This window comes from Babylonia areolata, chromosome 27, assembly GCF_041734735.1.
Source record: "Babylonia areolata isolate BAREFJ2019XMU chromosome 27, ASM4173473v1, whole genome shotgun sequence".
Taxonomy (NCBI): domain Eukaryota; kingdom Metazoa; phylum Mollusca; class Gastropoda; order Neogastropoda; family Buccinidae; genus Babylonia; species Babylonia areolata.
In genome coordinates, this window is record NC_134902.1 from 3,991,332 (window position 1) to 4,004,593 (window position 13,262).

Genomic DNA, 13,262 nt, shown 5'->3' on the forward strand with positions numbered 1-13,262 from the left:
GTGATGGATTGTGGTGTGGTGTGGTGTGGTGTGCTATATTGTGGTGTGGTGTGCTGTATTTCGTTGTGGTGTGCTGGGCTGTATTGTGGTGTGCTGTACTGTATTGCGGTGTGGTGTGCTATATTGTGGTGTGGTGTGCTATATTGTGGTGTGGTGTGCTATATTGTGGTGTGGTGTGCTGTATTTCGGTGTGGTGTGCTGTGCTGTATTGTGGTGTGGTGTGCTGTACTGTATTGCGGTGTGGTGTGCTATATTGTGGTGTGGTGTGCTATATTGTGGTGTGGTGTGCTATATTGCGGTGTGGTGTGCTGTACTGTGGTGTGGTGTGCTATATTGTGGTGTGCTGTACTGTATTGCGGTGTGGTGTGCTATATTGTGGTGTGGGGTGTGCTATATTGTGGTGTGGTGTGCTATATTGCGGTGTGGTGTGGTGTGCTATATTGTGGTGTGGTGTGCTATATTGTGGTGTGGTGTGCTGTATTGCGGTGTGGTGTGCTATATTGTGGTGTGGGGTGTGCTATATTGTGGTGTGGTGTGCTATATTGCGGTGTGGTGTGCTGTACTGTGGTGTGCTGTGCTGCGGTGTGGTGGGCTGTTCTATATTGTGGTGGGCTGTGCTGTGTTGCGGTGTGGTGTGTTGTATTGTGGTGTGCTGTGCTCTCCTATGTTGCATTGTATTGTGCTGTGTTGTGCTGTGCTGGTCTGTGTTGTGGTGTGGTGTGGTGTGTTGTATTGTGGTGTGCTGTGCTGTGTTGTGCTGTGCTGGTCTGTGGTGTGGTGTGGTGTGCTGTATTGTGGTGTGGTGTGGTGTGCTGTATTGTGGTGTGGTGTGCTGTATTGTGGTGTGGTTTGCTGTGCTGTGTTGTACTGTGTTGTGCTGTGCTGTGCTGTGTTGTGTTGTGGTGTGCTTTGCTGTTTTGTGCTCTGTGCTGTGCTGTACTGCGGTGTGGTGTGGTGTGGAGTGCTCTGCTGTGGCTTCCTGTGTAGTATTGTGGTGTGCTGTGCTGTACTGTGTTGTGATGTACCGTGCTGTCCTATGTTGCATTGTGCTGTGGTGTCCTGTGTTGTGCTGTGGTGTCCCGTGTTGTGTTGTGTTGTGATGTGCTGCACTGTGCTGTACTATGTTGCATTGCGCTGTGGTGTCCTGTATTGTATTGTGGTGTGTTGTGCTGTACTGTGCTGTCCTATGTTGCATTGCGCTGTGGTGTCCTGTTTTGTATTGTGGTGTGCTGTGCTGTACTGTGTTGTATTGTGGTGTGTTCTGCTGTACTGTGCTGTCCTATGTTGCATTGTGCTGTGTTGTATTGTGCTGTGCTGTGCTGTGTTGTGTTGTGGAGTGCTGTGCTGTGCTGTATCGTTTTATATTGTGTTTCTTCAGAAGTTTGACAAGGACAACTCTTTTGGTATGTTGTGTTGTTTTACGTGCTTTAAGTGCAGGCCATATACGGGACCACAGTTTATCGCCAAAACCGAAAGGGGAATTTCGCTGAAAAACCCAGTCCAATAAATGTCCGCACGCGTGTGCGTATTTACAGCGTGCGTGCACGTGTTTGTGTGTGCGCGCGCGTGTGCTTGAAGCCTGACTGAATAACACACGAAACGAATTCTGAGCGCCAGAAGGTAGCTGACAGTCGGCTTTACCGATGCAGGCAGCTTGTTGTGCAAATGACTGCGTGTTTGTGCAGCACTTAGAGCCTGGTCTGTTTGGCGCTATACAAGATCCATATCAATCAATCAATCCATCGTCTTTTGCTGAACGTAATCATTTCATGGGAAATCTCTCTCTCTCTCTCTCTCTCTCACACTCACACTCACACACTCGCGCGCACACACACACACACTCACACATAACACACACACACACACACACACACACTTACACTCACACACACACACACACTTACACTCACACACACACACACACTTATACTCACACACACCACACACACAAATTATTCACACAACACAAGCAGTCACTGCCACCCACACGCCCACCTCCAACGCGTGCAGATTCTGGAAGACCCGGATGCCGATCAGGACGAGCACGACCATTTTGGCCTGGTGGGGGCTGAAAGGGTAGTAGAGGTACAAGAAGTACTCGCAGAGCACCAGGTCCACGGCGCCGGCCACGAAGATGAGGCAGCTGAGCCAGAACCACACCGTCTGCACGTAGGCCCTCTTCAGCACCGCCAGCTGCTTGAGGAGTCACAGCAAACGTGCGTGCATCTTAAGTCTGTGTGACGGTCAGGTCTGGAGGAAGGTGGCTGAATGATGCCCATTAATTTCTTGCTAATACAGTGCTCGTGTGGGTCTGGGTTCGAATCCAGGTCTCACACCCTTTCTCCCAAGTTTGACCGGAAAATCACACTGTGCATCGTATCATCCGGTAAATCAAACTGTGCACCTATTCGTTCGAATGAGGCGATAAATACCGAGATCCCGCGTGCAGCACGCACATGGCACACTGAAAAAAAGAGCCCCTGGCAATGTAACTTCCTACGATATTGTCCTCTGGCAAAATTCAGAAGAAGAAGTCCACTCTGATAGGTACACAAACATATATGGATGCACTTAATGCCTGACTTAGCGTGTTGGGTTACACTGCTTGTCAAGCATCTGTTCAGTAGATATGGTATAGCGTATATGGATCTATCCGAACGCAGTGACACCCCGTTGGGAAACTGAAACATGGTCAATCGTGTCCGAACAGCAGAGGAGACAACTGCTGTCCCGACTATCTGAGTCAGAATTTGATTATAGTGGAGCGTGTCCAGGCCAAGTTACATCCCCACTCTCTCGGCAAAGACGGCTTTAAGCGCGTCAGCGTTGGGGTGGTCCCTACAACGCCAAATAGCATCCAAGGCCGCAGCGCTGAGAGTCAGAGCAATCTTGCCTGCTAGTCTGGGTCATGGTCCTTCACAAAAGACTAAGATATAAATGAATTCCCACTGCAGTGGAGGAATCATTGAGCACACAGCTCCAACCTTGCTGGTGGTCAAACTGTAAGCTCATGCCACTCCCTGATATTGGCCGAGCGTTGAACATCAAATGAAAGAGAATCAACCCACCTTGCTCAGCGCTCCGCCAGCCACAACGGGGCCAGTCCTGGGCTGCTGCTTGGGGTCGTGGAGGACAGTGCGGAATGGACAGGTTGGAGAAGAAGGAGGAGGAGGAGGAGAAGAAAAAGAAGAAGAAGAAGAGCAACTACAAGAAGAAGGAGAAGTACAATAACAAGAACAAGGAAAGTGTTTACACTGCAATGAATATCTCGCAGAGATAATCCAACATGCTTTCATACAAAATTAATCATTTACAAGTATGTACAACTGGGCTTGATAATAGAGAACGGTCGAGTGCCCTGATAATGGCGCACAGCACACATACACAAACCTTCACCAGCAACACCCACCCCCACCCCCAACAACTCTTAACTGCAGCCGCCACCCCCCCCCCCCACCCCCCAACACACACACAGACGTACTTTCAGCACCTACCCTGACGATGGAGTAGAGCACCATCAGCCCCCAGAGGCAATCGCTGATGATAATGCTGATCCTGATGTCGGAGGAGGGCTTCTCGTCCAGGATGAGGGTGACGCTGGCCACGGTGACCACAGAGTCCAGAACCAGGTACAGCACCACAGCCACTGACACAATCAGCCACCGGCACGTCAGGATCTCCTTCAATGAGGGGCGCCGCTATCAAAACAAGGAAAACACAAACACACACAAGACACGATGGGTCCTGGGTTTGAATCTTGGTAACGGCAACTGGTGGGTGAAGGGTGGAGATTTTTCCGCTCTCCCAGGTCAACATATGTGCAGACCCGCTGGTGCCTGAACCCCCTTCGTGTGTATATGCAAGCAGAAGATCAAATACGCACGTTAAAGTTCCTGTAATCCATGTCGGCGTTCGGGGGGTTATGGAAACAAGAACATACCCAGCATGCACACCCCCGAAATCAGAGTATAGCAGCCAACATGGCGGGGTAAAAACGGTCATACACGTAAAATCCCACTCGTGTACATATGAGTGAACGTGGGAGTTGCAGCCCACGACCGAAGAAGTCTCTCAAGGAGGCTGTCAGTGCATTCGGGAAAATCCATATACTCTACACCCACACCTTGTTAGGCAGATGCTTGAGAAGCAGCATAACCCAACACGCTTAGTCAGCCATTTGAGTGCATACATATGTATTTGTGTACCTATCAGAGTGGATTTCTTCTGCAGAATCTTGTCAGAGGACAACACTCTCGTTGCCATGGGTTCCTTTTCAGTGCGCCAAGTGCGTGCTGCACACGGGGCCTCAGTTCACCGTCTCATCCGATTGACGACGATCAGTTTCATTTGCCAGTCGAGCGTGGGAGAAAGGGCGTGACCGAGATTCGAGCCCAGGCCCTCACGGTCACTGTACCGGCAGATACGCGACACCTTCCCTCCGACACAGACAATGAATGACTTTCTGGCTGACGATAAGACATGGCGCTGCGGCAGAATCGTTTAGACGTTGGACTTCTGATTCAGTGCTGACCAGTGATCAGGGCCGGAAGCGCAGATTCGGCCTAGTCTTGTGCCTTTCCCAGGCACTGGACTCCAGTCTACCTCACTCCACCCAGGTGTGAACGGGGGACCTGACTGCAGTCGGGGAAAGTTAACTCACTCAGTACGGCCAGTCCTCTCTTCTCCTCTACACAGATCCCTCGGATGTCCAGTGGGTGTCTGAATGACCCAACCTTTAGCTTCCGTCGTCAGAATTGTGGTATTCTTTGTCAACATTCGCCTCTTCAGTATAAGAGCCTTCCGCTTGCAATATTTTGATGATGGTAACTGGGGTGAAACGCTGTTAACGTCGTCTCTTTCGCCGTTCGTATGGAGAGAGTTAAAACGACGAAAGGAGAGGACTGGGCCCCGCCTTCCTGTGCCCAGCCCTGGACACAGTGGATGTGAACATTCACTACCACGACGGCTGTAAATGACTACAACACGGGACTCCAAATTTCATCATTATCACAATAATAACAGTAGTAATAATGATAATTATAATGATAATAACAATCATAATAATAACAATAATGGTAACAATACTAATAATGATAATAATGTACATTTATGTCCTTAACCTGCGGCTCAACGCGTATCTAAATACATGCGACATGAATAAGGTCATAAAGAAAAGAGAAAACGATACAAATTAGTTAAAAAATACTTTTAAAAATCATCACTCACAATACATACACCACTCCACCTTCACCCATCTCTCTCTCTCTCTCTCTCTCTCTCTCTCACACACACACACACACAAACACACACGCGGTTAGACATCCAAGGAGTTCAAATCATAACTCATCATCGACGCGCTCATAGAAACTGTGTAAAGCAGAGACAAGATTTTTTCCCCACGGAATATGTTTAAAAAAAAAAAAAAAAAAAAAAAAAAAGCTGTAAAAATGATGCTCTCATGACACGACGCATATCTCACGAGGCAGAAAAAAAAAAAAAAAGCAAAGCTCAGATCAGAACGATCAAATGGCTGGCAGAAGGGGAACACAAAACTCACCAGATACTTTTGTTAACTTACAAAAGGCCAGAAGAAAAAGATTAAAAAAAAAAAGTTACCAGAAAATCATGCACCAGATACAGTTTGCAACTTAGAAGTTCAGTTCAGTTCAGTTACTCAAAGAGGCGTCACTGCGTTCGAACAAATCCATATACGCGACACCCCATCTGCTAAGCAGATGCCTGACCAGCAGCGTGACCCAATGCGCTTAGTCAGGGAAAAAAAGTGCACAAACAAATGAATGGATACATCATTAAATTAATGAATAAATAAATAAATGGATTAACTGATAGATAAATGAACGGATAACACAAAAAGAAAAGTAAGCAGATCGATAATGAAATTAAATGCGGGAAAAGATAAAAAATGAAACAAAATAAAAAGACAATAATGAGAATAAATAAATAAACAAATAACCAAATAAACGCAAATAAACATACAAACACACATACACACACACATGACAGATACACAACAAGCATGCAGTTCCACAGATATGAAAGCACAAACAAAAGTGCACAGACGCAACACTACACATAAAAGAACACGAGCCCTGACACTTAGGAAAGACCAGACGGAAGAAAAAACCCCACAAAAAACGGCAGAGAACAATGCACCAGATTCTTTGTAACTTAGTAAAGGCTAGAAGGAAGAATACTGAAAATGTTTATCAGAAAATTATGTACTGGCATTGGTGAAATCATAACAGACCGAAATGAGATACATGCATTTTTGCATATAAACCAACACCAACACACAGAACCAAATGAAATTCATAGCATGACACACACCTATTGATCAACACCAAACACTGACCAAAATGACATACACAACATAAACATACCTTACGTACAGGCCCAGGTGAAATCACAACAGACCGAAATGAAAAGCATACACATTGTAACCTACATAATCATATAAACCAACACCAACACACAGACCCAAATGAAATCCGTTGCATAATACACATATTGATCAACACCAAACACTAGCAAAAACAAGAGAGGCAAGGCCTTCAAGACTCACTTGTGATAAATTAAGTCCCCTAGCATTAATTACAGAGTAATTTCCCTTTTTTACTATCTGCCCCTAAAACGTTTGCAAAATAAATAAAAATTCCATGCTTAGCAAAAGAGGTTCCTGTTTGAACAAAAAATGATAATAATGACTCCTCTTGTTGTTGTGTCAGAATAAGAGGTCAAAGTGCCAAGTTTAGAGAATACAAAAAATATAAATATAACAGTAAATGCAGTTTGCATATAATTAGGCTTCTTTTTTATTTTTTGTGCCCATCCCAGAGGTGCAATATTGTTTTAAACAAGATGACTGGAAAGAACTGAATTTTTCCTATATTTATGCCAAATTTGGTGTCAACTGACAAAGTATTTGCAGAGAAAATGTCAATGTTAAAGTTTACCACAGACACACGGACACACACACACAGACAACCGAACACCGGGTTAAAACATAGACTCACTCTGTTTACACAAGTGAGTCAATGAAATGCACAGCCTGAACATACGTATAGAAATCAAACATCTTCGCACAGACCCGAATGAAATAAACAGATAGCACAACGTGTACAATTACTGTTCAGCTCAACACACGCACCTCACAGCGAATCTTACACCATCGTCGATTCGAGGGCTGACTGTCGGACAAACGCTTTTTAACCATCAGCTCCTGAACCGCAATATGAGTGTGCTGACATTGGGTATCGATTCTGGACAAGTCCTGCTTCCGTACCCATTCCATCTGTGCACACGCATGCACGCACACACGAAAACACACACGCACGCACATACATAAACACATGTATATGTATACACACATGTACACAAACACACACACACGCTAGCGCGCATACCTGCCGAAATTCAACATTAATCATATGCACACAAATATGAACACGCAAACACTCAAGCAAAGATACACACACACACACACACACACACACACATACGCACACTCATATACACAACCACAAACAAGTACGACTTTTACCACCACAGACAGACATCCGCTTACGCGCACATTAGTGTAGGTCTGCCATGTATATAACAACGTGACCTTGTCACAGAGAGACATGAGAGATAACACTTAACAGAGAATGCAGGAAGAACTTGGGGAGGAGAAGAAGAAGACGAATAAGAAGAAGAGAGAGAGAGACAGACAGAGAGAGAGACAGAAAGAGAGAGAGAGAGTAATAAATAATTATATCAGAGCTCGTACCAAAGCGTTCAGTTTCTTGCATCTTGTGCAAAGAATGTAGAGAACAGACGTGCTCTCACCACAGTGGACACGGTGAAAAAGAACAGACGTGCTCTCACTACAGTGGACACGGTATATAAAGAACAGAAGTGCTCTCACTACAGTGAACACGGTATATAAAGAACAGACGTACTCTCACTGCAATGAACACGGTATATAAAGAACAGACGTGTTCTCACCACAGCTGACACGGTATATAAAGAACAGACGTGCTCTCACTGCAATGAACACGGTATATAAAGAACAGACGTGTTCTCACCACAGTGGACACGGTATATAAAGAACAGACGTACTCTCACTGCAATGAACACGGTATATAAAGAACAGACGTGTTCTCACCACAGCTGACACGGTATATAAAGAACAGACGTGCTCTCACCACGGTGGACACTCACCACAGTCGACGCGGTATATAAAGAACAGACGTGCTCTCACTACAGTGGACACGGTATATAAAGAACAGACGTGCTCTCACTACAGTGGACACGGTATATAAAGAACAGACGTGCTCTCACTACAGTGGACACGGTATACAAAGAACAGACGTGCTCTCACCACAGTGGACACGGTATATAAAGAACAGACGTGCTCTCACTACAGTGGACACGGTATATAAAGAACAGACGTGCTCTCACTACAGTGGACACGGTATATAAAGAACAGACGTGCTCTCACTACAGTGGACACGGTATATAAAGAACAGAAGTGCTCTCACTACAGTGGACACGGTATATAAAGAACAGACGTGCTCTCACTAGAGTGGACACGGTATATAAAGAACAGACGTGCTCTCACTACAGTGGACACGGTATATAAAGAACAGACGTGCTCTCACCACAGTGGACACGGTATATAAAGAACAGACGTGCTCTCACCACAGTGGACACGGTATATAAAGAACAGACGTACTCTCACTGCAATGAACACGGTATATAAAGAACAGACGTGTTCTCACCACAGTTGACACGGTGTATAAAGAACAGACGTGCTCTCACTACAGTGAACACGGTATATAAAGAACAGACGTACTCTCACTGCAATGAACACGGTATATAAAGAACAGACGTGCTCTCACCACAGTGGACACGGTATATAAAGAACATACATGCTCTCACCACAGTGAACACGGTATATAAAGAACATACATGCTCTCACCACAGTGAACACGGTATATAAAGAACATACATGCTCTCACCACAGTGGACACTTACTACAGTGGACACTCACCACAGTGGACACAATGGTATATAAAGAACAGACGTGATGTCACCAAAGTGGCCACAATGGTATATCAAGAACAGACGCACTCTCACCACAGTGGACACAATGGTATATAAAGAACAGACGTGATGTCAACACAGCGGAATCAGAAAATAACGAACAGACGTGCTCTCGCCACAGTGGACACGGTAGATATATATATAGATGGGACAAGTTCTCACCACTTTGGTCAAAGTCGTCGTCTGCCAGGTTCCCTTGATACCCCCCACGTTCAGGTATCTGTGGATCACACAGGCAAAAAGAACGAACATGCATATATTCGTAAGTGCGTGCGTGCGTGCGTTTGTCGTTTGTGTGTGTGTGTGTGTGTGTGTGTGTGTGTGTGTGTGTGTGTGTATGTTCACTTGTATATCACAGACGTATGTGTGTGTTGGGGGGGGGGGGGGGGCGGTGGATGTTCACTTGTATATCACAGACGTGTGAGGTGGGGGGCAGGGTGTTTCATATCACAGACGTGTTTTTGGGTGAAGCGCTTTGAGATGCTTAAAAACGCTGTATAAATGTACTATTGTTTGGATTATGAGTATTATCATGAATATTCATCACCATTTATATAACCACACACACACACACACACACACACACTCCAAACAGCAGCAACAGACTTACACCTGCACGCGCATACAAGCGTGCACGCGCACTTTTCATGCACAGGCATTCGTGCGCGCGCGCGCACACACACACACACACACACACGCGTGCACGAACGCACACACACACACTGCTCTGACTCGCAATGTAATATCAATTATCCCCTCCATCGCAATGTAATATTTATCCCCACCGTCGCATTGTTACATCATTTATCCCTTCCGTCGCAATGTTACATCATTTATCCCTTCCGTCGCAATGTTACATCATTTATCCCTTCCGTCACAATGTTACATCATTTATCTCTTCCGTCACAATGTTACATCATTTATCCCTTCCGTCACAATGTTACATCATTTATCCCTTCCGTCACAATGTTACATCATTTATCTCTTCCGTCGCAATGTTACATCATTGATCCCTTCCGTCACAATGTTACATCATTTATCCTTTCCGTCACAATGTTACATCATTTATCCCTTCCGTCGCAATGTTACATCATTTATCCCTTCCGTCGCAATGTTACATCATTTATCCCTTCCGTCGCAATGTTACATCATTTATCCCTTCCATCGCAATGTTACATCATTTACCCCTTCCGTCGCAATGTTACATCATTTATCCCTTCCGTCACAATGTTACATCATTTATCCCTTCCGTCACAATGTTACATCATTTATCCCTTCCGTCGCAATGTTACATCATTTATCCCTTCCATCGCAATGTTACATCATTTATCCCCCGTCCCCCATTCAACCCCAATCCCCAGCCTCTCCCCACACACAGATACAAAGCGAGAGGGGGAAGAGAGAAAGAGGAAACAAGAGGAAATGGAGAGATGGAAAGAAAAACAAATAATGATAAAGAGAGAGAATGAATCTGGAAAAGAATAAGAAACAACGAAAAAAAACCAAAAAAACCCCCAGAAGGAAACAAGACAGACAGACTGGCAGAAAGAACGACTGAAAGAACATCAGCCAGACAGAAAAAAAACAAAACATTCTTCTCAGTCATTCTTCTTTGTTCGCCAGTTACGACTCCCACGTTCAAGCTTTTATGTGTACTATGACTATTTTTAATCTCCGGGGCGGAGGTGTGTGTGTGGGGTGGGGGGGGGGGGAGCATGCTGGGTATGTTCTCGTTTCCATAGTAACAGAACGCTGACAGCGTTTTGCTAGTGCAGAAGTGTTCAACCCCATAATGGACGGTCTACAAACGCCACGCCAAAAAGCTGAACCACTTCCACACCACCAGCCTCAGAAAACTTCTCGGCATAAAGTGGCAAGAGAAGATTCCTGACACAGAGGTGCTCACTCGTGTAAACTTGCCCAGCATCTACACCATCTTGAGGCAGGCCCAGCTGCGCTGGGCTGGCCATGTAGTTCGCATGCCAGACCACCGGCTCCCCAAGAAACTGCTGTACGGCGAACTCCAACATGGCAAGCGCTCCCATGGAGGCCAAAAGAAGCGCTTCAAAGACACTCTGAAAGCTTTTCTAAAGGCCTTCAACATCAACCACGACACATGGGAGCTGAATGCAATGGACAGACAAAAGTGGCGTTCATCTGTCCACAAAGGCGCCAAATCCTGTGAGGCCAACAGAATCGCTGCAGTAGAGCAACGCAGACAGGCCAGGAAAAACAGTGCCAGCAAGTCCCCGACAGCCGCCACCATCCCCTGTCCACACTGCGTCAGAACTTTCCGGGCGCGGATTGGCCTGACCAGTCATCTGCGCACCCACAGAGCCCAACCCACCCACCCCTAGGATGACTAGATGGTCCTCGTTGATCCCGACGGACGAACCACACACTACCATGTCAAAATTCACACACGCATGTCGACAAAGTATTCGCTAAAGTGCATATATAACAGAAAGACGTAACGAGTGTCAGAAAGACAGACTCACTGCCCGTTAACGTCGGCTGCCGCCTCGCAAAGTTCCTGCAGCGTACGTACCGCCATCACAGACAACATGCCGTGCTCAAACTGCCGCCAGTAGCTCAGCTGTGCACACACACACACACACACACACACACACACGTGTACACGCGCGCGCGCGCACGTGGGTAAGAAAAGATAAGCACACACACACACACACACACACACACACACCGAGCACACACATGTACGAAAATATAAGCACACACACACCAGTACACACACACCAATGCACATACATCAATACACATGTGATACTCAGGGAGTTTTACATGAAAGAAAAATATATTACAAGTTACATAAATCATTCATGACAACTCTTTTTCAACCCCTCCTACCCCCCACCCCCACCCCCTTCCCACACACTCTCCCTTTCCGACAGTACAAATCAGAATCATATAACACAACAAAACACGACTTAGCACAGCATCACGCAACACAATGCAATACAACACAGTACACCACCAGGAATGATGCCAGCCTTCGTTACATTGCTGGATGAAGCAGGAGGTTCGGCACCTCGGTCACCCCCACCCCACCCAACCCCACCCAACCCCGGGGTGCAATAGCCGAGTGGTTAAAGCGTTGGACTTTCAATCTGAGGGTCCCGGGTTCGAACCTCGGTAGCGGCGCCTGGTGGGTACAGGGTGGAGATTTTTCCCATCTCCCAGGTCAACATATCTGCAGATCTGCTAGTGCCTGAACCCCCTTCGTGTGTATATGCACGCAGAAGATCAAAATTTCTTAATACACACGTTAAAGATCCTGTAAACCATATCAGCGTTCGGTGGGTTAGGGAAACAAGAACATACCCAGCATGCACACCCCTACATGGCAAGGTAAATAAACAAAACGGTCATACAGGTAAAATGTTGCATGTCTGTCTGAGTGTGTTGGTGTGCGTGCCTGAAATGTGACTGAATGACACAGGAAACGAATGATGAGCGCCTAATGGCAGCCGTCAGTCGACGCTACCCAGGTAGGCAGCCCACTGTGGAAAGTGACCCCGAGTTTGTAAAGCGCTTAGAGCTTGGTCTCCGACCGAGGATAGGCGCTATAGAAGTATCCATATCATTACCATCACCATCATCGTCATCAACACCCCCACCCCACTTGGGAGAGCGGCCCGGATTTTACAAAGAGAAAACTGTGTTGACAGCACACACACACACACACACACACACACACACACAGACCAGTACTTTCTGTGCCTTGAGCAGTCGGAGGATGGCCTCGTTGCGCATGTCCTGCATCTCCTTGGTGGTGGGCTGGTAAGGCACGTTCTCCGCACAGTGCGGACACACCGCCCACACCCTCAGCTTCTTCTCCTCGTCCTCGTCTTGCTGAAACCACACAACAACGATGGTGATAACAGTACAACGTATATCAGGGTCAAGCAAGCCATTGGGCCCTATGAAGATCTTCTCACCACTGTGAATAAAACGCAAATTGAGGTGGCACGGGCACATCACAAGACCAACAGGACTTGAAAACACTATCCTGCAGCACACTGTACAAGGAGGGAGAAGGAGAGGCAGACAGAAAAAGAGATGGGAAGACAACATCCCAAAATGGACAGGTCTGAGGCTGAGCGAGGCCCTTAGGGAAGACAACATCCCAGAAT

General features: G+C 46.4%; 1 protein-coding gene across 1 annotated transcript in view; it reads right to left on the minus strand.

The window, feature by feature from the left end:
• The window catches only part of LOC143301564 (sperm-specific sodium:proton exchanger-like), a 64,112-nt gene that overhangs the window by 17,166 nt on the left and 33,684 nt on the right, over positions 1-13,262 (minus strand). Inside the window, exons 14-18 of the mRNA XM_076615943.1 lie at positions 12,841-12,981; positions 11,607-11,704; positions 9,271-9,328; positions 3,495-3,698; positions 1,996-2,193 (exon numbers count right to left, since the gene is read on the minus strand). Of these exons, the coding sequence (XP_076472058.1) occupies positions 1,996-2,193; positions 3,495-3,698; positions 9,271-9,328; positions 11,607-11,704; positions 12,841-12,981 (699 nt within the window). The remainder of the gene's footprint in view (positions 1-1,995; positions 2,194-3,494; positions 3,699-9,270; positions 9,329-11,606; positions 11,705-12,840; positions 12,982-13,262) is intronic.